Below are 23774 nucleotides of genomic sequence, written 5' to 3' on the forward strand. Positions count from 1 at the left end.
ATTTGGGGTAACATCAGTATTTTAGTGAAAAAAATAAGATTTTTCATTTTCACGTCCAACTTTAAGGAAGATTTGTCAAATACCTGTGGGGTGTTAAGGCTCACTGTATCGCTTTTTACGTTCCTTGAAGGGTGTAGTTTCACAAATAATATACCATGTGGGGTGTTTTTTGTTGTTCTGGCACCATAGGGGCTTCCTAAATGCAACATGCCCCCCAAAAACCATTTCAGCAAAACTGCTCTTCAAAATCCCATTGTCGCTCCTTCTCTTCTGAGCCCTCTACTGCGCCCACAAAGCACTTTACATCCACATATGAGGTATTTCCTTACTCGAGAGAAATTGGGTTACATATTTTGGGGGGCTTTTTCTCCTTTTACCCCTTGTAAAAATAAAAATATATGGGTCTATAAGAACATGTCATTGTAAAAAATGAAGATTTAGAATTTTCCCCTCCACTTTGCTGCTATTCCTGTGAAACACCTAAAGGGTTAACAAACTTTCTGAATGTCATTTTGAATGCATTGAGGGGTGCAGTTTTCATAATGGGGTCCATTATGGGGTATTTGTAACATAAAGACCCTCAAAATTCAGATGTTGAAATCTTCTTGAAAAATTGGAAAATTGCTGCTTTGAAGCCATCTGATGTCTTCAAAAAGTTAAAACCATGTCAACTTTATGATGCAATCATAAAGTAGACATATTGTATATGTGAATCAATATATAATTTATTTTTTTATTTCTATTTTCCTTTCAAGCAGAGAACTTCAAAGTTATAAAAATGCCACATTTACCAATTTTTCATGAAATTTGGAAATTTGTCACAAAGAAATGATGCAAGTATCAACGAAAATTTACTATTTACATAAAGTAGAATATGTCACAAAAAAACTATCTCTGAATCAAATTCATAAGTACAAGGATCCCAGAGTTATTAATGCTTAAAGTGACAGTGGTCAGAATTGCAAAAAATGCTCCGGTCCTTAGGGTCAAAATGGGCTCAGTTCCAAAGGGTTAAGGACCACGGGTTTTTCCATTTTTGCACTTTTATCTTTTCCTCATCCCCTTCTAAAAATCATACTGCTTTCAATTTTGCACCTACAGACTCACATGAAGGCTTAGTTTTTGCACCACCAATTGTACTTTGTAATGGCATCAATCATTTCACCACAAAAATTACGGCTAACCCAGGAAAAAAATATTTGTGGGGCAAAATTGGGAAAAAAATGTTTGTAGTTTTTTGGGGCTTCTGATTCTATGCAGTGCACTTTTTCAGTAAAAATTACATCATATATTTATTTTGTAGGTCCCTTCAGTTACAATGATACCCAATTTATATAGGTTTTCGTTATTTTACTACTTAAGAAAAATTATAACTACATGCACCAAAATTAGTATTTTTAAAATTGTTCTCTTCTGACCCCTATAATTTTTTTTTATTTTTCGGTTTACGGGATGGTATCAGGCCTCATTTTTTGCGCCACAATCTGAAGTTTTTTATTGGTACTATGATGATCAAAATATGTTTTAATCGGACTTATTTGATCACTATATATATATATATATATATATATATATTTTTTTTTTTTTTTTTTTTTTTTGGCATACAAAGTGATCAAAAAATAAAAATTTTGGACTTTGGATTTTTTTATGTGTACGCCATTGATCGTGTGGTTTAATTAACCTTCTATTTTTATATACACATTTACGCACTAGATGATACCATTTATGTTTATTTTTATTATGTTTATATAGATTATATATGGAATTTGGGAAAGAGGGGGTGATTTGAACTTTTAGTAAGGAAGGTGTTAATGTGTGTGTTTTTAAACTTTTTAAAACTTTTTTACATTTACACTTTTTGTCCCCTTAGGGGACTTTTAGGAGGAATCATTAGATTCCTCATACAGATCAGTATGGTTCCATAGAACCACATTGATCTGTGTGCTCTGCGCTCAATTGATAAAGCCTGGTCCTGCTAGGCTTTATCATTCACAGCGCAGCAGCTGACACAGGAGCTACCTCAGAAGTGGATCGCCCCCTCCCCCACAATCGTGCTGCGGGGGGGGGGGGGGGGAACCACCCCACTGGACCACAAGGGAGCAGTTAAAGGGACCCTTAATGCTGCTGTCGGCTTTGACAGCTGCAATCAAAATGGTTAAGAGTTGGCCGTGGTGATCATCCCATGTCTGTTATTAACGCCAGTCCTCAGCTACAAGAATTAGCTGGGGGCCAGCACGGGCTCAAGTCGGGAGCCCGTGCCATACCTGCTTAATGGCACCTGGATGATTATTCACATGCATGGTCATTAAGGGATTAAAACTATGGTGACTTTTTTGGGGTAGTCAGAATTCTTAGACATATGAAACAACATATATAAACACATGATTTTTTCTGGCCCTGTACCTCAAAGAGAAACTGACAGCTCGTTCACCCACACCAATCCCAAGATATTGGGTTATAGTGCAGGTGAACAGCATTAAAAACTGCCTTCTCTTAATTCTCTTGCTGAGTTATTGCCGTTGCATTCATGGGTATTGTGCTAGTATGCTGAGCTCCCCTGCCTCCTCAATATTTACCAACCTGCCTGCTCCCGTGATGATTATGCAAATGTGTTTACTAGCCTGCCAGGGGTGAGCGCTCATTTGCGGCAGGCTCTCACTGCCTAGTAATGTGAGAGCAAATATATTTGTACATTCATTATCGGGACTGCAAATATTGAGGAGGCAGGGAAGCTCGGCTAGCCATCTCCCTGCCTCCATTGCATTCATCAGCACAGTAGCAATCAATGTAAAAATGACCATAACTCAGAAACTTCTACACATATTAAAGTAAGTGAAATTTTTTTTAGTCCAATGACTTGGCCTTTGTTGTCAGACTTTGAGGGTGTATTTGCATTCACCAGTATGGCTGAGCTAAAACATCTAACGCACAGTATTCTCTCATTCAAACACCTTTGTCACTATAATATATATTTGATAGTGGGATCTATCAGGCAAGTCATGTACTTTTTTTTTTCTTTGCTTTGTCAATATTTTTAAGTTAAAGAAACAAATGTGTGTTGTAAGTGAGTTTTGTTGCCCTTTTATCATTATTATGATTACATTTTACCAACATAACTTTTCAATATGATTTACCCATTATCCATTTCTCTTTGTATAAGGGAATCTTTTACTCACTCTAATTCACACATTTTTATTCTTTGACTTTCTGACAGCTATTTAACTGGGTTAAGAGCTGACAAGTATCTGACAGCCTGAGAGTAACTGACAGTCAAATCAAGTAAATAATATCTTAATGATGAAACAAGTCTTTAATTATTTTGCACAATGTCTTGTAAATTGTAATAAACACACTGGTTTGTGTCACAATCAAATTCATACACATTTCCACTTGCATGCAGTGATGTCTCAACCCTACCTTTTATTATCACCAGATTTTTTATACTTATTAACACTAAAATAAAGCTACATATAGTATCCCGGGTAGTAGATGCCTACCAGTGCTATAATGCACATAGAGGTGTCAGAAGACAAAATGGCTTTTTCCAAGCATTCCAATAAATAGCCCTTTTTGAGAGTAGCAACAGATTTTATGTCTGGTAAGCCATCGATTTTTTGAAGCATTCCAAAAATTCTCCCATTTGAGAGTAGCATCAGGATTGGTGCCCCAAAATAGTAAGGATCATGGGTTGTGTAAGTGCAGCTCTGGTTGGTAGTTCCAGCAGCAAGGGTATTTGTGGTGTGAATTAAGGGACACTACAACAGAGTGACTGGGCGAATATTGCTGTCTGTATGACATAAACTCCCCAATAGGACAAGACAGATAATGTACTGCCTGTGGACAAGGCCTGGCTGCTAGACAGATGAGAGGGATCTGGAGGAGCTGCCACAACAGCGGAAGTGTTTATTTCTGTGGCCACATGAGTCACCTCTTATGACATGGCCTTCAACTGGCATGTTTCAGCCAGAAAATGTCCCCCCCATTCAAAGCAAAGGTTTCTCAGTAATGTGTCTGCTAGATTGCAACATGTCCTTGTTCAGCCCGGAGGTCCCCTCACCTGCTCCATTTAGGTTAGAGTCAGGCTCTATCATTAGATCACCGATAACATCTAAGTGTAAAATTGCTGATTTTGATGGACCAGAAGAAATTAAGTCCAAAATTGCTGATGAACTAGAAAAATGTAAACAAACATTGATCAAAAAGTTGTATATGTGATAAAGTAGTAGTGATAAAAATTACAGCTCAACCCGACCTTACCACTTTATTTTCAAACAAAAACATAATTTTATAACTTTTCAAACAGCCATTAGCTATGTGACAGGTTCCATTTGTCCCTATGATTTGTCCACACCTCCCTACCAGTTATCTACCCATGGCTACATTTCTGAGCATGATATTAAGCTGACAGATTCCCGTTATATTTTTGTCACAAAGTAGACCATAATAAAAATGGTCTAAACAGTTTGTACAAGCGAACAGAGTTCTGGTGCCTCTTGTCTTATCAGAGAATAGTGCAAATTTGTTATGTATATTATATATTTTGCGCCAGAATAATACATATATTTAAAATGAGGACAGACATTGCAAAGCTACAATTGATAGATTCCTCCCTGTGGTTTTCCTTTCCCATTATATCATGCTAATTTCAAAATGTGAAAATACTTGTACCAATTTAAACAGATTCGTTTTGTACCAGTAAAATCAAGTAAACCAACATGTCAAAGCAATAAGTGGTCTTTGCCACTTTCCCCTCAACTTCACCTGAATATCATTATGAAGTTGTATTTACAAATCTATTTATTACAGATAAAATTTTTCTATAAGTAACTATAATGTTATGTTATTGAGCAAACTTCCATGTTGACAGCTAGGCATGACGTCTAAAAATGACAGGGACAAAGAAGAAAAGAAGGGCGGAAAATAAAGGGCACAATCTTTCAAAATGTTGTTCATTAAAGGGGTATTCCGGGCAAAAATTCACGCCCCCTCCCATAGACATGAATGGAGGGGGTGTGGCGTGATGTCACGTCCCCAGTCCCAGAAACCTGGAGGTTTCTGAAACTGGAGATTCAGAACCCGCATAGAATGCAGGTGCTACAGAGAGATCGCGGGGGTCTCATCAGCGAGCCCCCCGCGTTCAGACACCTTATCCCCTATCCTTTGGATAGGGGATGAAATATTTTGCCTGGAATAACCCTTTAATGTTTAACAATAGGAAACACTTTGATTTGTTGTGAAACCTGAATCTAGAGAGCCCAGTACCTTTCAGCACAAACCATTATTTGTACTTAAGAGTTCTAAACAAACGTAGTAAATATGCTTGGTTCAATTTAACATGTAGATACACTTGTATGGAACTAAGAAGAAATATCATGAGAGAAAATCGCTCGGACTTGCTGATAAGTCTTTGATGTATATTGCTTTAAACCATGTCATGACAGATAAATATGAAATTCATACAGTAGAGACAGGATTTTCTGTGTTATTCTCTCTCTCTCTCTCTCTCTCTCTCTCTCTCTCTCTCTCTCTCTCTCTCTCTCCTCTCTCTCTCTCTCTCTCTCTCTCTCTGTGTGCATGACCCGTCATATAGCGACTACAAAGTGAGGTCAGAGGGTGGGAGTGCTTGGGGAAAAGCTTGGGACTCAAAATCTTGTGGGAAATCAGGGAAATTGGCTTTACTTATTAAAGAAGCGTATCTTAAATATGACATGAATAATGATGACTCTTGATAAATGCAATATATTATTATGGAGCACCCTGCAACAGACAAGAGCAGACATACAGGGCAGATTCCTCGACAGTTTTATTTATTGCATATAGTTTGTGCTCATGTATCACATTTCCAATTCCCATATAAACTATTAATATTAGGAGATACTGTATATATTCATATCTAGACCCACAAGCTGTTGCTACACTTTGAACATTACCTTTGGCTTCTGTGACCAGTTCTCTTTTATGAACTTATATATGCATCTATAATTTTCTTAGTTAATGACTTCAGATAATTCAGAGAGAGAGGTCCATTAAAATGAGCTCTTTATTTTTAGAACATTTAGGAGATCATTAATTGAAAGGTTAATAATACCTTGTCCATTTTACTTCCCTCTGGTTTAGAAACTTTTATTCATTTCTCTTAACTCAGCTTACCACTCACAGCTACAGTATATGTCACAGAACGTCATGGTGTCAGATAAAAAGGAATTGCATTTACAATTGAATTTATACTTTATATAAACTATTTTACTGATATGTACTATATATAGAAGAGGGAATAATTTTGAAGTCATGCATTTGTATAACATAAAAGGGAGGCAATAAATCTTTTGCTATATAACTTTTATAGTTATATACAGTAACTAACCTATATCAGTTTTTAAAATCTGTAATCACCTTAGATACTTTACTCTTTGAACAAGTATTACAAATTCTTTCTCTTTGATATTATGCATTAAAGGGGTTGTCTGTGAGTAAATTTTGCATGGTTAATCTTACCTCATCCAGTTCCCTCACAGCTTCCTCACTAATGTACCCTGTGAGGTGCTGGCCCCAGAGGACCTGCTTCTCAGCCAATCAGGGGCCGCAGCAGTGTCTGACCTCAGTCAGTAATTGGCTTACAGAGCAGTTCCTCTGGTGTTGGCACATCTCAGGAACCAGGAAGAATTGGTGACCAGAGAAACACCCCAATCTTTAGAGCAGCAGTTATGGGAGACCAGGGGAGGAGAATATAGTTTTTAAATATTTTAAAAGGCCTTTGGAAAACCCTTTTAATGCCTGCCCTACCTACATGGCAATAGTGATTCGCGATATTTTGTGAATATGTAGACGAATATTCGTATATCTGCATATTCGAGGAAGAAAACAGTGAGGGGGTGGGCAACTTTACAATTGGTTGCTAGGGATGTTGTATTTGCATCATTCTAATTGGCCCACAAGTTAAAAGAGGGAATATGCGAATATGCGGAAAAAAAGTATAGGAAGTATTACTCAAGTTAGGCTGGGTTCACATATGTCTGGCATCCGGCATAGGTGAACTCAGCCTAAATCTCAACGCAACTGATGCCACAACTGATGACAAGTTGTCACCAGTTGTATGGCATGCGGCGTCCATTGTATGGCATGCGGTTCCCCTGTCCGGTGCCCTCCGGCATGTCCAACCATCCGGCATCAAAATTGAGACACTGGATGATTGTGAACTGTCCCATTCTAATGAATGGGATCAGTTCTAGCATCAGTTTCCCTCCGGTGCACGCCGGAGGGAAACTTTGCCGGATGACTGATATATGTGAACCCAGCCTTAGTAGTCTTACTTCTACAATATTAGATGTGTTAGTGGTGCTACGTCCAGTATGTTCTCATGATTTAAGAAACAAACATATTTTAGTGTGTTTATTCCTATAGTACTGTAAGAGTTGCATTAAAGCTTTCCTCTTATAGCACCATGATTTCAGTTTTACATTATTATTTCACAATTGGAATAAAACAATATTTAACCTAACAAAAAAAAGTCTGTTGGAAATCTGCTGAACCTGATTTACGAATTCTAAATGTAAACCATATCTGTACTTGCTCTCTAATGGTTCCATACATAGGCCCTGATTCACTAAGAGAGTTGTGTAGTTTTCTTTGTAGATTTTAATTCCCTACAATTCATTTTCCACAATATTAACTACTTTAGGTTTCCCTACATTTTGCACTTTTCCCTACACTTTACTTTTTTTTTTACACATGCTCTGATCTGTAGGGTTTCCCTCAGCTCAAATGCATTACATTTTCTGTGGAAACCTTAGTAAATATGTTGTTTTTTTGTGAAAATGTTGGGGACACGCCCCTTTTTAAGGTTTTCTCGGTAAAATGGAGAGCTAGTCGGGTTTTTTTCAATTCTGGCACAAATTCTTGCGCACATTGGGGCGCAGACAGAATTTCTGGCGCAATGCACCAGAATTTGGCGCACAACCCGACAAAACATGTTGGGTTTACAATAGTAAATCAGAGCCACAAGTTGCTTATATAAATACAATAAAGGTGATATGTGTCTTCCATCTTTTGCTGGCACATCTGTAGAGGTTTTTTAGGAGGTCTTGGAAACACACCATGCATCTTTATAGGGGCTTAAAGCATTTTTTCTGTTACAGAGATCCAAATCTTCTACATAGTCATTGAGATACATAATAAAATTCAGACTGCCTGGAGCTCCCATTAGAAAGAGTTTATTACATATGGATTTACACAGCTGACTTTGAACAGAACGGAAGCTCTATAAATCTGTATGCAGTTAGCCTTTCTAATGGCAGCTACAAATAGACAGAATGTTACCTCAGTGATGGCATTGGTAATCATTGGATTCACTTTGATGCAAGTAAAACAATATATATATATATATATATATATATATATATATTGTTTTATATATATATATATATATATATATATATATATATTGTTATATATATATATATATATATATATATATATATATACACACACCTAGAAGAACACCTAGATCTGAATGAATGAACTAATCGTATGAAATACTTTCATCTTTACATAGTTGAATGTGCTGACAACAAAATCACACAAAAATTAGCAATGGAAATCAAATTTATCAACCCATGCAGGTCTGGATATGGAGTCACACTTAAAATCAAAGTGGAAAACTACACTACAGGCTGATCCAACTTTGATGTAATGTCCTTAAAACAAGTCAAAATGTGGCTCAGTAGTGTGTGTGGCCTCCACGTGCCCGTATGATCTCCCTACAATGCCTGGGCATGCTCCTGATGAGGTGGCGGATGGTCTCCTGGGGGATGTCCTCCCAGACCTGGACTAAAGCATCCACCAACTCCTAGACAGTCTGTGATGCAAAGTGGGATTGGTGGATGGAGTGAGACATGATGTCCCAGATGTGCTTATTTGGATTCAGGTCTGGAGAACGAGCAGGCCAGTCCATAGCATCAATGCCTTCCTCTTGCAGGATCTGCTGACACACTCCAGCCACATGAGGTCTAACATTGTCTTGCATTAGGACAAAACCCAGGACCAACCACACCAGCATATGGTCTGACAAGGGGTCTGAGGATCCCATCTCGGTACCTAATGACAGTCAGGCTACCTCTGGCCCCCAAAGAAATGCCACCCCACACCATAACTGACCCATCACCAAAGGAGGATGTTGCAGGCAGCAGAATGTTCTCCATGGCATCTCCAGACTCTGTCACGTCTGTCACGTGCTCATTGTGAACCTGCTTTCATCTGTGAAGAGCACAGGGCACCAATGGCGAATTTGCCAATCTTGGTGCTCTCTGGCTAATGCCAAACATCCTGCAAGGTGTTGGGCTGTAAGCACAACCCCCCTGTGAATGTCAGGCCCTCATACCACCCTCATGGAGTCTGTTTCTGACCGTTTCAGTGGACGCATGCACATTTGTGGCCTGCTGGAGTTCATTTTGCAGGGCTCTGGCAGTGCTCACCCTGCTCCTCCTTGCACAAAGGCAGAGTTAGTGGTCATGCTGCTGGGTTGTTGCCCTCCTACGGTCTCTACGGACTATACTGATAGACACAGCAAACCTTCTTGCTGCAGCTCGAATTGATGTGCCATCCTGGATGAGTTGAACTACCTGAGCCACTTTTGTGGGTTGCGGACTCCGTCTCATGCTACCACTAGAGCGAAAGCTCTGCCAGCATTCAAAAGTGGCCAAAACATCAGTCAGGAAGCATAGGAACTGAGAAGTGGTCTGTGGTCACCACCTGCAGAACCACTCCTTTATTGGGGGTCTCTTGCTAGTTGCCTATAATTTCCACCTGTTGTCTGTTCCATTTGCACAACAATTGATTGTCAGTCCTGATAGGACAGGGTGATTTCACAGAAGTGTGATTGACTTGGTGCTACATTGTGTTGTTTAAGTGCTCCCTTAATTTTTTGAGCAGTGTATATATATATATATATATATATATATATATATATATATATATATATATATAATCCTTTAGCCATATGAACCACAATAATTACCTCTAATGAACATTGCTTTAAACCCAACACCTGAGCAAGAGGCCTTCTACACTATTCTATAGAAAGGACAGACTTATCAAGAACTGTAAGCACCCAGAACACGGCTTACATGACATCTTAAGGGTCACTTGAGAAGAATATAATGGTCCTCAATAAGGATGCATATATCATTCTCCAGCATATCAACACCATTCATGTATAGACATGATCTTTGACTTCCACTATTGTCCTTCCTCACTTATTGTACACTGGTTTACTGTATGAGCATAGTCAGGTCATGACATTGTATGTGAATTATTAGATTTTCTCCCATAATGCCAAATGTAATTAAAGGATTGAAGTAGTGCTTAGGAACCCCTGCCTTATAATATAATCTTTTTTATATAATAGAAACTAGTCATTCCTTGGGTGACATTTTAATGTATACCTGCTATTACAGTAACTGAAAGGGCTTTTTGTGTGTTAGTATATATTGTTATGCTCTATATGCTTCAGTGAGTATGTATGGCTTTCATTTCATTCAAGCTATATGCTTCATCTTCTTTGTTCAGTGTTGCATTTGCCTCAATTTTAATAGGAAAATGCTTTCATCTTTCTTTTCTTATGACATATGTTGTCTATGACTAATCAACATCCGCAGTCATATACAGATTAGATTGCGTCTCTTGATTCTCTCTAAGGTTTATGCTTTTATAAAATGATTGAATAAACTACTGCTTATGTCAAGATTTTATTGGTAAGTACCCTCTACATCAATTGCAACTGTAGGCCCATTTAATGTATTCTATAGCTATTATCTTTAGAGTATAATATTCTGTATAAGTGGTACTCTGAGAATCCATTTATTCAGCAATGACATTTGGCCGGTATTTAGCACTAGAGGTTACAAAAAGAAGATAGTGCTGCATATGTATTCTCACCAAGATAAAGCCATAAACCTATGAAAGAGATATATCTGTTGAATGCCATTTTACATGTTTTATCTATTTGTCTATGTTTTTTATTAGTGTTTAAAAATAGTGTCATTGTAAAAAGGAATATTTTTTCAGAATTTTTATTTATTTTAACCGTAGGCACATACGTCACTCAAGTAATTGCCACAGATAAAGATGATCCAACAAATGGAAATAATGCCAGAGTGGTTTACAGCATTCTACAAGGACAACCACAATTTTCTATTGAGATTAAATCAGGTAAAAATCTGAATTGTGATTTTTCTTTAAGCTTTTAGGGTATATTCACACACAGCATTGTAACACTCATGTTTCTGAAGACAGGAACTCCGGTGTATGTGGATCCACTGGACCTGTGTGGCAGATGACTCGGACCGTGCCAGGGAGTGGAGTCTAAGGTGCCGCTGGTCTTCACCAGAGCCCGCCGCAAAGCAGGATGGGCTTGCAGCTGCAGGCGACACCCAGGTCGCTACCCCCGGCACGGCTCGATCACACAGGAGGCTGAGGAGATGTGAAGCACAGAAGGAATGAGACAACTCGTAGTCAGGATAGCTGTCAGTCAGGGCAGGTAGCACAGTAGCGTAGTCGGGACGTAGCAGAAGTTCAGTAGGCAGGCGGCAGAGAAGCAAGGTCGAGGTCACAAGAGCAGGAGATCTAGTACACGGCAAGGCAATACTATGGAACGCTTTCACTAGTCACAAGTCAACAAAGATCCGGCAGAGAACTGAGGAAGGTGGTGGAATTTATGAACAAGACACAGGTGGTTACACTAATGAGCGTACTGGCCCTTTAAATCTTAAAGCTCCGGCGCGCACACGCCCTATGGGACGGGGACACATGCGCCGGAGCAGAGAGACAGAACGAGAGGCAAGGGAAACACCCAGAGAGCGACAGACTGGAGCTCGCATTCGGGTGCGTCCCACAATGCGAGTCCCAGCCCTGTCGGCAGCAGAAGGTAAGGGGACCATGCGCTCACGGCCAGCGTGTGAGGCCGGAGTGCATAGTGTAACAAGCATAAGGCCTACAAATGCCTTTGCTATTTTTTTTTTTTAAAGCTTATGATATGGAAATATGTCTGTAACAAAAAAAAAACAAAAAAAAAAAACAGAACAACCATTTCTTTATAGAATAGAAAGAATTTAAAGAATAGACTTGTTTCTGCAGATTTTGTTATCCTTTCTGCAGATTTTGCTCAGAAATGCATTGCCATCCTAGCACCTGCAGGATCATTCAAGTGAGCGGAAGGTCCGCCCGTGTTTTCCAGGCAGACATTCTGCATATTGTACTACTGTGTGAAAATACACTAAGAGTTTCACATGGAAAAAATTATGTTAACAATACCCCTGGAGAGGTCAAGGTAAACACTAACACAGAATAACTTCAGAAATAATACAGGTGACATTGCAAAAAGATCACAAAACAACATTGGATCTATAAAAGAAAGAAGTGTAAGTAGCAACAGTTGCATAACATAATTAAAGGGGTACTCTGCCCCCAGACATCTCATCCCTTATCCAAAGGCTAGGGGATGCGACGTCTGATTGTGAAGGTTCCCCCACTGAGACCCCCTGCGATCACTGTGCACACAGCTGGCTTTCTGAACATTATGTTCAGAACACTGGATTCAAGCGGCAGTGGTTGGGATGTCACACCACGCCCCCTCAATTCATGTCTATGGGAGGAGGCGTGCTCCTCCCATAGACATGAATGGAGGGAGAGTGGCATTACATCAAGAGGGGGAGTGGCATGATGTCACGACCACAGCCACCCAAACCCAGCGTTTTGAACATAATGTTCAGAACACCAGATGTGTGCATGGTTATCGTTGGGGGTCCCGGTGGCCAGACCCCTACAATCAGACATCTTGTCCCCTATTCTTTTAATAGGGGATAAGATGTCTAGGGGCAGAGTAACCCTTTAATCCATTAGATAAAAAAAACTTATAGAAATGTTATAGACGAGTATCACCAATCTCAATCAGTCTCTGCAAAGAGTAGGTCTAGAAAAACTAGTTTACTAGTGGATCTCAAAGAGCATGAGTAATGTCTAATCTCTTCGGTAGCATCACAAAGGAAAAATAAAGATTAGATCCCCTTTCAAGACCAGCTTATTACATGTCTTCTCTGGGAGCAGAGACTCTCATGATCAACTCATTGTCAAAGGACCTTGGATGAGCAAAGTAGTTGTCATTTTAAAGACTGTTGTTTATAAATAAGTGTAGCTTGGAAATTGAAATATGTAATGTATACTATTACACGTTATTCTTTAGGTGGATGAAAGATGCTATTGTTTCACACTTCTTCGGCAAATAACTAAAACAATCCTCATAGTTATTTTGTGTGATTTTCTATGTAAGAAATTCACTGATATATTTACAAAAAAGAAAAGAAGTTATACATGAAATATTAACATTATAAAGTTGCATGCTAAAAAGATATACAGGGATATATAAGATATTTATCCTTCAATATTGATATTAATGCAGAAGGTTTCATCAAACTACCTATAAAACATTTTTTTTTTGTGACAGCTTTAAGTTACCTAAAACAGCACGACAAAAACAGAAACATTCTAAATTATAATGACAGATAGGGGGGTTCGACAAAATGATATACCCCAAAACTTTGGTGTAGGTTGCTCCAAAAAAGTGGCATGTATGCATAATAAATCAGCGTTATGGATCATGCGGGGCTTAGTGAAAAGGGGGTGTGGCTTTCTTAAATGGAGGAGTGGCTTACATTTGCCAGAAAGGCACCACTTTTTGTTATACATTTTTGCCTTAAAATTAAGCTAAGTTAAAAGTGGTCTAAAACTTAGACTGAACTAGGGGTACTGCAGTTTAGAAAAATATATCCCCTATCCAAAGCATAGGAGATAAATGTCTGATCGTGAGTGGGCCCAGCAGTCAGACTCCCCGCATTCATCTGCTTTCCTCATGCATGCAGCGAGGGTTGGCACATGCCCCCCCAATGCATCTCTATCGACACAGATCCATGCATGGGGAGAGCCGGGGTGCAGGGCAGGAGATCTCTGCTCTTTTTAAAGATTTATAAAGGAGCATAGTCACATATACTCTGAATTTACTAATATGTCACTCATGGCATGTGTGAATATGCAGTTTTTATTTGTGAACTGTGTTTACTCAATGCACCTCTATCACTGTGATTAAGGAATCTGATATGTCAATCAGTGGGACGTGGTTAGGGGAGGGTATATCTCATGGACAATTCCAAATTCTGACTCACAGTTTCTGCATTACATTGCAACAATCAACTGAGTTCTCCAAAATGTCTTCAAATTACACATAGAGGAGGCGACAGACTGCCGCGTGTCTGCAATGACATGCTCCCCACAGGCACAGCTGGTCATGTGTAAGAAAGTTTACCTTATGTGCTACATTACTAATGATCGAATTGTGGAGGTTTTGCATTGCATAACATATCTTTAGATATAATTTATTCTGTGTGAATCTCAGAATCCATTTAAACATTTAAATGATAGAAGGAACAATTTACCATCTGAGAGTATGGCTGAAGCAAGGACAATATCTAAAGCTGACCTACATATTGTAAATGGATATGGATTAGTAATAACCATTTTCATATATCTCCTACAAACTGTGAATACAAAATATGCAGTGTCACCTCAGTTCTCTATTCAGATTTGGAACATATATTTATCTTTAATGTCAGACACTGCCTTTGTCTTCTATGTTAACCTAAACAACCAATTGTGAAGTTTATTAAGTTTTGAAGACATTTATAAACAGACAATATTTCTTTATTTTATTATTTATTCATTCCCATTGTATGGATTATTACACTTTATATAAACATATACATTGTACAATGCTCTGTATATGCGAATGTTATTGTATTTTAAAGATCTGCATATTAGAAAGTGTATCCTCCAAATATGCACAGTATATGGGTCCATGAGGTCTGTTCTCAGAAATGTGTGGGTGGCAAACTTAAGGGTGGCAAATTGAAATGTTTATATACTATTTATTAGATACTTCTAACTTTATTTTAGTAAAATTATTTTGAGTTCTTAGGAAGGTTACAGTTTGATGGCAACATTAGATTCAACATCATCTAACATAACTGGTAGCATGGGTGAAACTAAGCACCTGTCCCTGTCCTCTGTACTCTGTCCTTTGCTTGGCCTTTTATATTTTGTTCACACTCTATTGTCTAGACTTAAGATTCTAGTTCGGGAATAGAATCTATATATGCGTATGAAGCCATAATTGCACATATTTTTTATGTATGGGGTATATTTTATTAATTCATTTTTACTCTTTTGTTACTATATGTATATGTGAGTTCTTTTTTATGCCCACAAGGGCCCTGTGGATATAATTGCATATATGGGAATACGATTTTATCATATATATTAAAGTTGTATTTATTATAGCTGCTGCCTATATCCATTTAATCATTTGGTTGTTTGGAATATCCTTTTTTTCTTACTTTAGGCATTGGTGAGACTTTGTAGTACTTGGCATTGAGGTGTCGGTATTTGAGTGAGCCTGTTAAAAATCTTGTTTATATACTTTTATATTTTAAGTTTAGTTTGCTGTAAAATTGACTAATAGACCTCTGTTAGATTTGCTGGCAGCAGATCATTAAACATTAAATCACGCTGTGACTTTTAAATGCAATGTGACTGCCCATCCCACCGATGGCTGCAAAGAAATTCATTATGGATAACAGGCATAATGCATAATGATGCACATACTCCATCATTAATGCATGTGTTATCTAGAATCTAGCATTAGATTTCATATTAAACAATCTGATGATGTAGAAGCTTTTGAATAACCTGGACTGACACCTTATTTTGCTGGATTTAAAAAGTATAAAATAATGCTATGCATTAGGCATTGAATGCAATCTAATGATTGCATATATTGGTCCACTATGACCCCACACGCTGAATAATATAAATAATAATAAAAATGTACTCAACGCCAAAAATGCAGAAAAATATGAATAGAAAGTTATCAAAAAGATCCATCAAAACAAAAAATTATACCAATAAAAATTACAGATCACAGCACAAAAAATTAGCCCCTTACAGTATCTTATACGGAAAAATAAAAATATTATACAAGTCAAAATTAAGCATACCGATTTTGTTTAAAAAAAAAAGTTTGCCTTTTTCAAGTAGTAGAATAATAAAAAAAACGATATAAACTAGATACTGTTTTAATTGTATTGACCTACAGAATAAATAGAACCTGTTATTTTTACGATAAAGTGCACAGTGTAAACACAAAACCCCCTAAAAGTTACACCATTTTGATTTTCTTTTCAATTTGTACCAACAAACAATATTTTTTTGATTTTGCTGTAAATCATGACAAAATGAAAAGTGTTATTACAAAGTACAATTGGTCATGCAAAAAAAAAAAAAAAAAAACAAGGCCTAATATATGGATGGGAAAATAAGAGTCCTGGCTCCTAAAAGGCATCAAGAAAGAAAGAAAAATGGCTGTGCCCTTAAGGGGTTAAAAAGGAAGTTTGAAGGTACATTTTTTTTAGCCTGTGTAGAAGTATAGAGAGAACATAGAACTCAAATAGCAAGCTACAGAGGCTTTAGAAGCAAAAGTAAGCCAAGTTTTTAATAAAGACCTATGGTAATAAAGTTATTTGCATATGCATTTCTAGAGCATCCATAAAATTTTAACCCAAAATAACATTAGAATTTAAGGAGTTAATAGGGAATCATTTCACACTGTAAGGGGTACTTCGGCGGTATTTTTAAATTTTTTTTTTCTTTTTTTGTTTAATTCATGCACAAGTTGCCAATATAAAAGTAAAAACGAACCTCTACTTACCTCCCATTGCTTCTCTCTGTGTCTCCCGGTCTTAAAAGTAATTCCTGGCGCCAGACATGTCAGGCGGGACACTGATGCATCCAGCTGAGCTGCAGTATGGCCAGTGTGCTGTTATTTTGTATTTTACCACATTTTCTGGTTTCTGGGTGATAGTGATACAGCCTAAAGAGAAAAAAAAAAGGATAATCACCTCTTCCAGTGATTTTCTTCATTTTCTGTGAAATGTATTGCAAGGAGAAATGTTCAAGAGTATTTCCATTATACACTACAGTGTACAACACATAATATTTATTGGGCATAATGCTACAATGGATTATAGCATCAGGAAAAATTTATGACATAGTAGTTAGAATCCATCCTGCACTGGCTCTGTAATGTAATGTATTTGATTGATTACAAAGTAAGTAAAATTTTAATTGGCAAAATAAAGAAAACTTCAATGATTGGTAGATGAGTAGGACAATAAGAATGAATTGTAAATATTATCACAACAGACAGAGTGTTTTTGGACAAAAAGTGAATTCCAATTAATGTGAAATAAATGACTGCTGTCCGCAATCTGTAATGTTATTCATGTGGACATAGAGAGAGGCAGGTCCATGCTGGGGGGGAGGGGGGGGTACATTTGCTAAAGTGATTCCAAGGGAGTACTGCGCATAGCTCAATTTGTAATAAACATTACAGGTATACTTTAAGCAAATTTCCCTCACATGTTTAGCGGATCTTGGAAAATTGATCTCTTTAACTAAAGGGATAAAAGGGTACACACCATTCCAAAATTGAGATGGATTAGGGGAAGGAAAGAGATGGGGAGAGACTGTTTTAAGGTGACTAGAAAGTTTTCAAAATCTCTCATATGTAATGTTAATATCAAATATCCCATCTACTTGATCTTGTCTTATTTTTTCACTTTGTTCTCATTAACATAACTTTTTTTTTCCATCTTCATGTTGTTTTGTGTGGGAGGAAGTGTAGGATAGTTTCCTGTTATTTCAGTACTACTAGACCATATGTCTGGCAGAATATCATAGGAGTTTTATCATGGGAGGCCTTGAGGTTTTCACTCGACCACCCAATGGCACCCTGTGATTTGGTGATCAAGGGGTCCCCTACCCACCATTCCCTCTAAACTATATGCTCTGGAAAGGATAGGCCCAGATTTATCCATCTGTCTGAGGCAAAAATGTGTATTTCGGGAAACATGATATGATGAACCACTAGGAGTCTCCCTGACGAGATTCACAATAGTTCACAATAGTGGACCGCACCTTATACAGCACTTTGCCCTTTATCTTTATTGGTGTGATTTATCTGTGTGGACATTCTAGGGATGGTGCAGAGTAGCACGCAAGTTCCAGAGGCACAGGGGTCACCCTTCTTAGGGCAAGTGCCCCAGTTATGTGCCACACAGTTAGGAACAGGTTATTATAGGGAATCCTGAACTACACCATAGGGAGTTATAGGGAGTGTAGGGAGAGCTATTGTCTTCCCTATCATTCATTCACTGCTCAGAATTTATTTATATATCTCTCCCTCATATATTTTGTATAACCAATGTATACATATGTATGCATATATTCCCTATAAGTTCTTGGCATTGATATTAGTTCACAACAGCTTAATATGATATGTTATTTTTGATGACTAATATTTAGAGCATTATCTAATCTAATATATTTGTGCAATATTGCTGTGAGGTGCATTTTAGATATCTTATGTTTTTATCTAAGACCTTGACAGTCAATCTATTTTGTATTTTATCATTATTTTGTTGGATGTTATTATTTTAGAAGCATTATAAAAAAAAGTTATATTTTAATATTCTATACCCCAGTTTTTTATATAGCTGCCACAAATGTGTCAAATTTTGGTCTCAGAAAGATGGCAGCCAACTCATCTTTTATTTTTTTTTACTTTCTCTGGTAAAGCTTTAGAAAAGATTGGTTTTATGGCCTTATTGAAATTGTAGAAAATGTTTGGTCCACATAGAATGAGTTCTCCCAAAACTGGCAATGAAATAATACTTAGATAAAATCCCAAAAATACACGTAACTGGTCGTTAGACGGCTATGTCGCAAATGCAATACAGCCCACAGCTTTTCTAACTTTTCTATGGGGGATGTTCACTGCTGGCTGGGATTTGTAGTTCACTAACTGTTTTGAACCAGCTCTATTGCAGTAGGTCTCTGTCTGACATTAGCTTACTGAACACTGCTTTGCTCTGCTTGTAATATGATAGCTTTCATGGGCTGGTTCACGGCTGGCTGGGATTTGTAGTGTATGTACTGTATTGCAGCAAGTGACAGGAGGTCACTGTCAGAGGTCAGCACACTGAACAATGCTTTGCTCTGCTTTTAATGTGATAGTTTTTATGAGCTGGTTGACTTTAGACTGGGATTTGCAGTGCACAAACTGTACAGACTACAGCAGGTAGTGACAGGAGGTCCTTGTCTGAGATCAGTCCACAGATTAATGCTGTGCTCAGACTGCTGTGGAATTGTATGTGGCATAGAATTTGCAAAGGCTTTCTGGCATCAGTAGTCCTTGCTGTCTCGCAGCTCCATAGTGCAGTATATGGGGCTTTAGCTGTATAAAACTTACTCCTATGCTGTTTCCTATTGATCTGGGAGCTGAATGGCATATAAAGCCAAGCAAATCATTGGATAACCTGGGGTCATGTGATAGCTGCAAAGTATGCTGGGTATACCCTGACGTCATCTCACTGTCCCAGTACTTTCTCCTTTTTTGTAGGCGCCGAAATGCCATTTATTTATCATCCTCCCTGCTATGATTGCTCACATTGCCAGGTTTGTGCGGGCAGAAACTGGCAATGTTCCAAAGTTTGGTGAGCCACGGTCACCCTAAAAATTTAGATTCAACTCTGCTATAGACTAACTCTACTACAGTCAGGTGTAAGCTGCATAATTTAGCTTAAATGGGCACTGTCAGATATATAAAAAAAACTTGTATATGTCGTACATCTTGGCAAAACCATAGTTTTTCTAATATAGATCTTAATTTTTTTCCCCCACATTTTATTGAAGAAAACTGCCTTTGAAAAATCACTCCACTAGTGGTCTCCATACCTACTGGGACACTAATGAGTCACATAGCAGCATTAGCTTGTCCAAGGTTTATGGACACGTGATGGTTGATAGATAAGGCTGCAGGAGGGACACAGATTACAGCAACACTGCTGTAGCACAGAATTGTCACAGAATTGTACTAATCATGTGCCTCCAGCTGTTGCAAAAAGGATGTCTGGGCATGCTGGGAGTTGTAGTTTTGCAAAAGCTGTAGGCACATAGCTTAAGGCAACACTGCTGTTCAACTTTTCCAAAACTACAAGTCCCAGCATTACAGGACTGACAAAGGATCATACACATGACTGACAAAGGAAGAAGTTATACACTCACCACATTGTCTTTGGTGGTAGAGTACAATTATCCCCAATAAACATTCCTTGATTGTGTGTGTACAGCATGAACCCATAGAGGAAAAGAATTACAGAGCAGGGCTGCCAGCCTCGCTCCAAAGGCAGTGAGTCAGCAGAGTGAGGGAGCAAGCTGAGTCATGCAGGCAAGAGAAGGACACACCCCCTCCACAAGAAAGAATGAAGTGGACAGTAAGAAGCTTCATTATGCTATTTTTAGTGAAATATTGGGGATTCAGACATATATTACATATACATGATCAGAATTAGGTACTGAGTAACATGTAATAGTTTTTTTTTTTTTTTTCATGGGATCTGACAGGTACGTTTTAATCCTTCTGTGTTCAATATTCCTCATTTGGTGCTATCACTTACTCATAAAATACCAGAGAGATTATCTTCCCTCTATTTATTGAGTCTCTAAATGTGTCTAAATTTGTATGTATACTAATATTTATATTTTTTATTCTAATCATGACCTCCTACACTTGCATTGACAGCTCCTTGGCTACATATTAAAAAACAGCTTCCAAATGCAAATATAGAACTTTTAGCTTTTTAGGCCACACGTTAAAATATATATATATATATTTTTTTTAGCATAAAACTGCAATTTCATGATTAAAAATCTAGTAAAAATTGTTAGATTTTCTTGTAATATTGTGCTATTGTATTTGTTGTTAATGGAAAATCATGTATTATAAGGGAGAAATTGTTAATTATTCCAACAAATTAATGAGCATGATTTATACTTTCAGTGGATTTTAGGCAAATATGGACAAAAAAATGCCATAAGACAGTTCATTCCTGAAATAAAAGAAAATCAATATCATAATCATCATTTTTTCAATGACAGTTCTCATTGATGCCATTTATCCACATACTTACCTTTTTTTGTCTTAGAGTAATACAGTACTAACCTAAAGTGGATTTGGGTTTTTGTGTATTGCCTTAGAATTCAAAAGAAAAACTGAATAATATCAATAATAGTATTAAAGGGGTACTCTGGCGCTTAGACATCTCATCCCCTATCCAAAGGATAGGGGATAAGATGCCTGATCGCGGGGGTCCTGACACTGGGGACCCCTGTGATCTTGCACGCAGCACCCCGTTAGAATCAGTCCCCACCCCCTCCTATAGGCTTGCATTGAGGGGGCGGAGTGTGACATCGCACAGGGGTGGAGCCATGATGTCACAATGCTCTGGCCCCAAGATCGCCAGTAATCAGACCCAGAGAAAACATGCTTCGGGGACTGATTTTAACAGGGTGCTGCGTGCAAGATCACGGGGGTCCCCAGCGGCGGCAACCCAGCAATCAGGCATCTTATCCCCTATCCAAAGGATAAGATGTCTTAGCGCCAGAGTACCCCTTTAATATCTCCTTTCTGGGCAAAGTAATTAAAATAGCATTAAAAATAATAAGTGTCATAATAGTGGCCATCAAACCTTGTTTTTTTATATATATATAAATGTATAAATTAAGAGTGGGATTATAATTACATTTTATAGGATTTTGTTGTTTCTATTATCATCACTATTATAATTGATAGTAAAATAGTTTGTATGGTTGAAAGCAAGACAAGAGTCCATCTAGAGTAAGCTAAAACCCTATTTTGTTGATATGAATGTTTTTATTTTTCAATTAGGAATCATTCGAGTTGGTTCACAAATGGACAGAGAAACTAAAGACCAATATCAAGTTATAGTACAAGCTAAAGACATGATCGGCGAACCTGGTGCACTCTCAACCACAACCACTGTAATAATTAATGTACTGGATGTCAATGACAATGCACCAAAATTTCCCCAAAGTAAGCTAATTCTTCATTTTATATTCATTGTTATGGCATTTTTCTGTAATACTGTGCTAAATCACAGTGAGTAAAAAAAGGTTAAGATATTTTTTCAGCATTATCTGCATTTCATTTTATATGCAAGCTTTTACTTTTTTTCCCCCCCAAAGATTCCTAACAGGATTTAACCCCTTCATGACCAAGCCCATTTTCACCTTAAGGACCAGGCCAGTTTTATTTTTCGTTTTCATTTTTTCCTCCTCGCCTTCTAAAACCCATAACTCCTTTATATTTCCATCTACAGACCCATATAAGGGCTTGTTTTTTGCATGACCAATTTTACTCTGTAATGAAACCTCTCAATTTACCATAAAGTGTACGGCCAGCGCAAAAAAAAATTTTAGGGAGGAAATTTAAATGAAAACCAAAATTTTGCGTATTTTGGAGGGTTTTGTTTTCACACTATACACTTTACGGTAAAAATGACATGTGTTCTTTATTCTGTGGGTCAATACGATTAAAATGATACCCATGGCTAGATACTTTTATATTTTTGTACCGCTTAAAAAAAATCGAAAACTTTTTGTACAAAATCAGTAATCTAAAATCATTTTTCATTTTTCCATATATAGGGAGGTATGGGGGCTAATTTTTTGCGCCATCATCTGTACTTTTTATTGATACCAAATTTGCATTTATAAAACTTTTAGATAATTTTTATAAATTTTTTTATAAAATGTGACAAAAAAGCTGCAATTTTGGACAATTTTTTTACGTTTACGCCATTCACCGTACGGTATAATTAACATTATATTTTGATAGTACGGACATTTACGCACGCAGCAATAACAAATATGTTTATAAAAAAAAGTTTATGCCTTTTGGGGGTAAAATGGGAAAAACGGACAATTTTCATTTTTATTGGGGGAGGGGATTTTTCCCTTTTTTTTACTTTTTTTACATTTTTCATCTTTTATTTTACACTTTTTATGTCCTCATAGGGTACTATCTATAGCAATCCTTTGATTGCTTTGATATGTAGAGGGAACAGCACTGATCAGCATTATTGGTCATATTCTGCTCTGGTCTGCTCGATCGCAGACCAGAGCAGAAGACCCCGGGAGATGGCCGGAGCCAGGTGAGGGGACCTCCGGCCGCCATGCTGGATGAACAGATCCCCGCGGCAGCGCTGCGGGCGATACGATCATCCATTCAAAGTACCGCACTGCCGCAGATACCGTGATCTGTATTAATCACGGCATCTGAGGGGTTAATGGCAGACATCCGCGCGATCACGGATGTCGGCCATTATGGGCGGGTCCCTGGCTACTACTAGCAGCCGGAACCTGCCGTGTATGACGTGAGCACCGTTCTGATGCTCGCGGTCATACACTGGACGTAAATGTACGTCCTGGTGCGGGAAGTCCCGCCAAACCAGGACGTACATTTACGTCCGTGGTCGTTAAGGGGTTAAGAACTGTAAATATCTATTTGTATATCCAATTTATTTATATTGTATTTGACAACCTTTAACAACTAAGCCGTTTTTAACCACAATGTCCAGATTTATTTTTATCTCCTTGCAATCCATTTTTTTTATCTCCTTGCATTCCATTTTTTAAGGGTATGTTTACACATCCTACACATTACAGACACATTTTCCTTTTTTTTTTTTACTGTAATTGCCTGAAAATATATATGTACATAAAATTTGACCATATTTTTTGTGAACATGATGTAG

General features: G+C 37.8%; 1 protein-coding gene across 1 annotated transcript in view; it reads left to right on the forward strand.

Annotated features, from left to right (window-relative positions):
* LOC130273935 (cadherin-19-like) overlaps positions 1-23774 on the forward strand; it is a 173022-nt gene that overhangs the window by 92698 nt on the left and 56550 nt on the right. The window contains exons 4-5 of the mRNA XM_056521485.1: positions 11086-11205; positions 21887-22051. Of these exons, the coding sequence (XP_056377460.1) occupies positions 11086-11205; positions 21887-22051 (285 nt within the window). The remainder of the gene's footprint in view (positions 1-11085; positions 11206-21886; positions 22052-23774) is intronic.

This window comes from Hyla sarda, chromosome 5 (assembly GCF_029499605.1).
Source record: "Hyla sarda isolate aHylSar1 chromosome 5, aHylSar1.hap1, whole genome shotgun sequence".
Lineage (NCBI taxonomy): Eukaryota > Metazoa > Chordata > Amphibia > Anura > Hylidae > Hyla > Hyla sarda.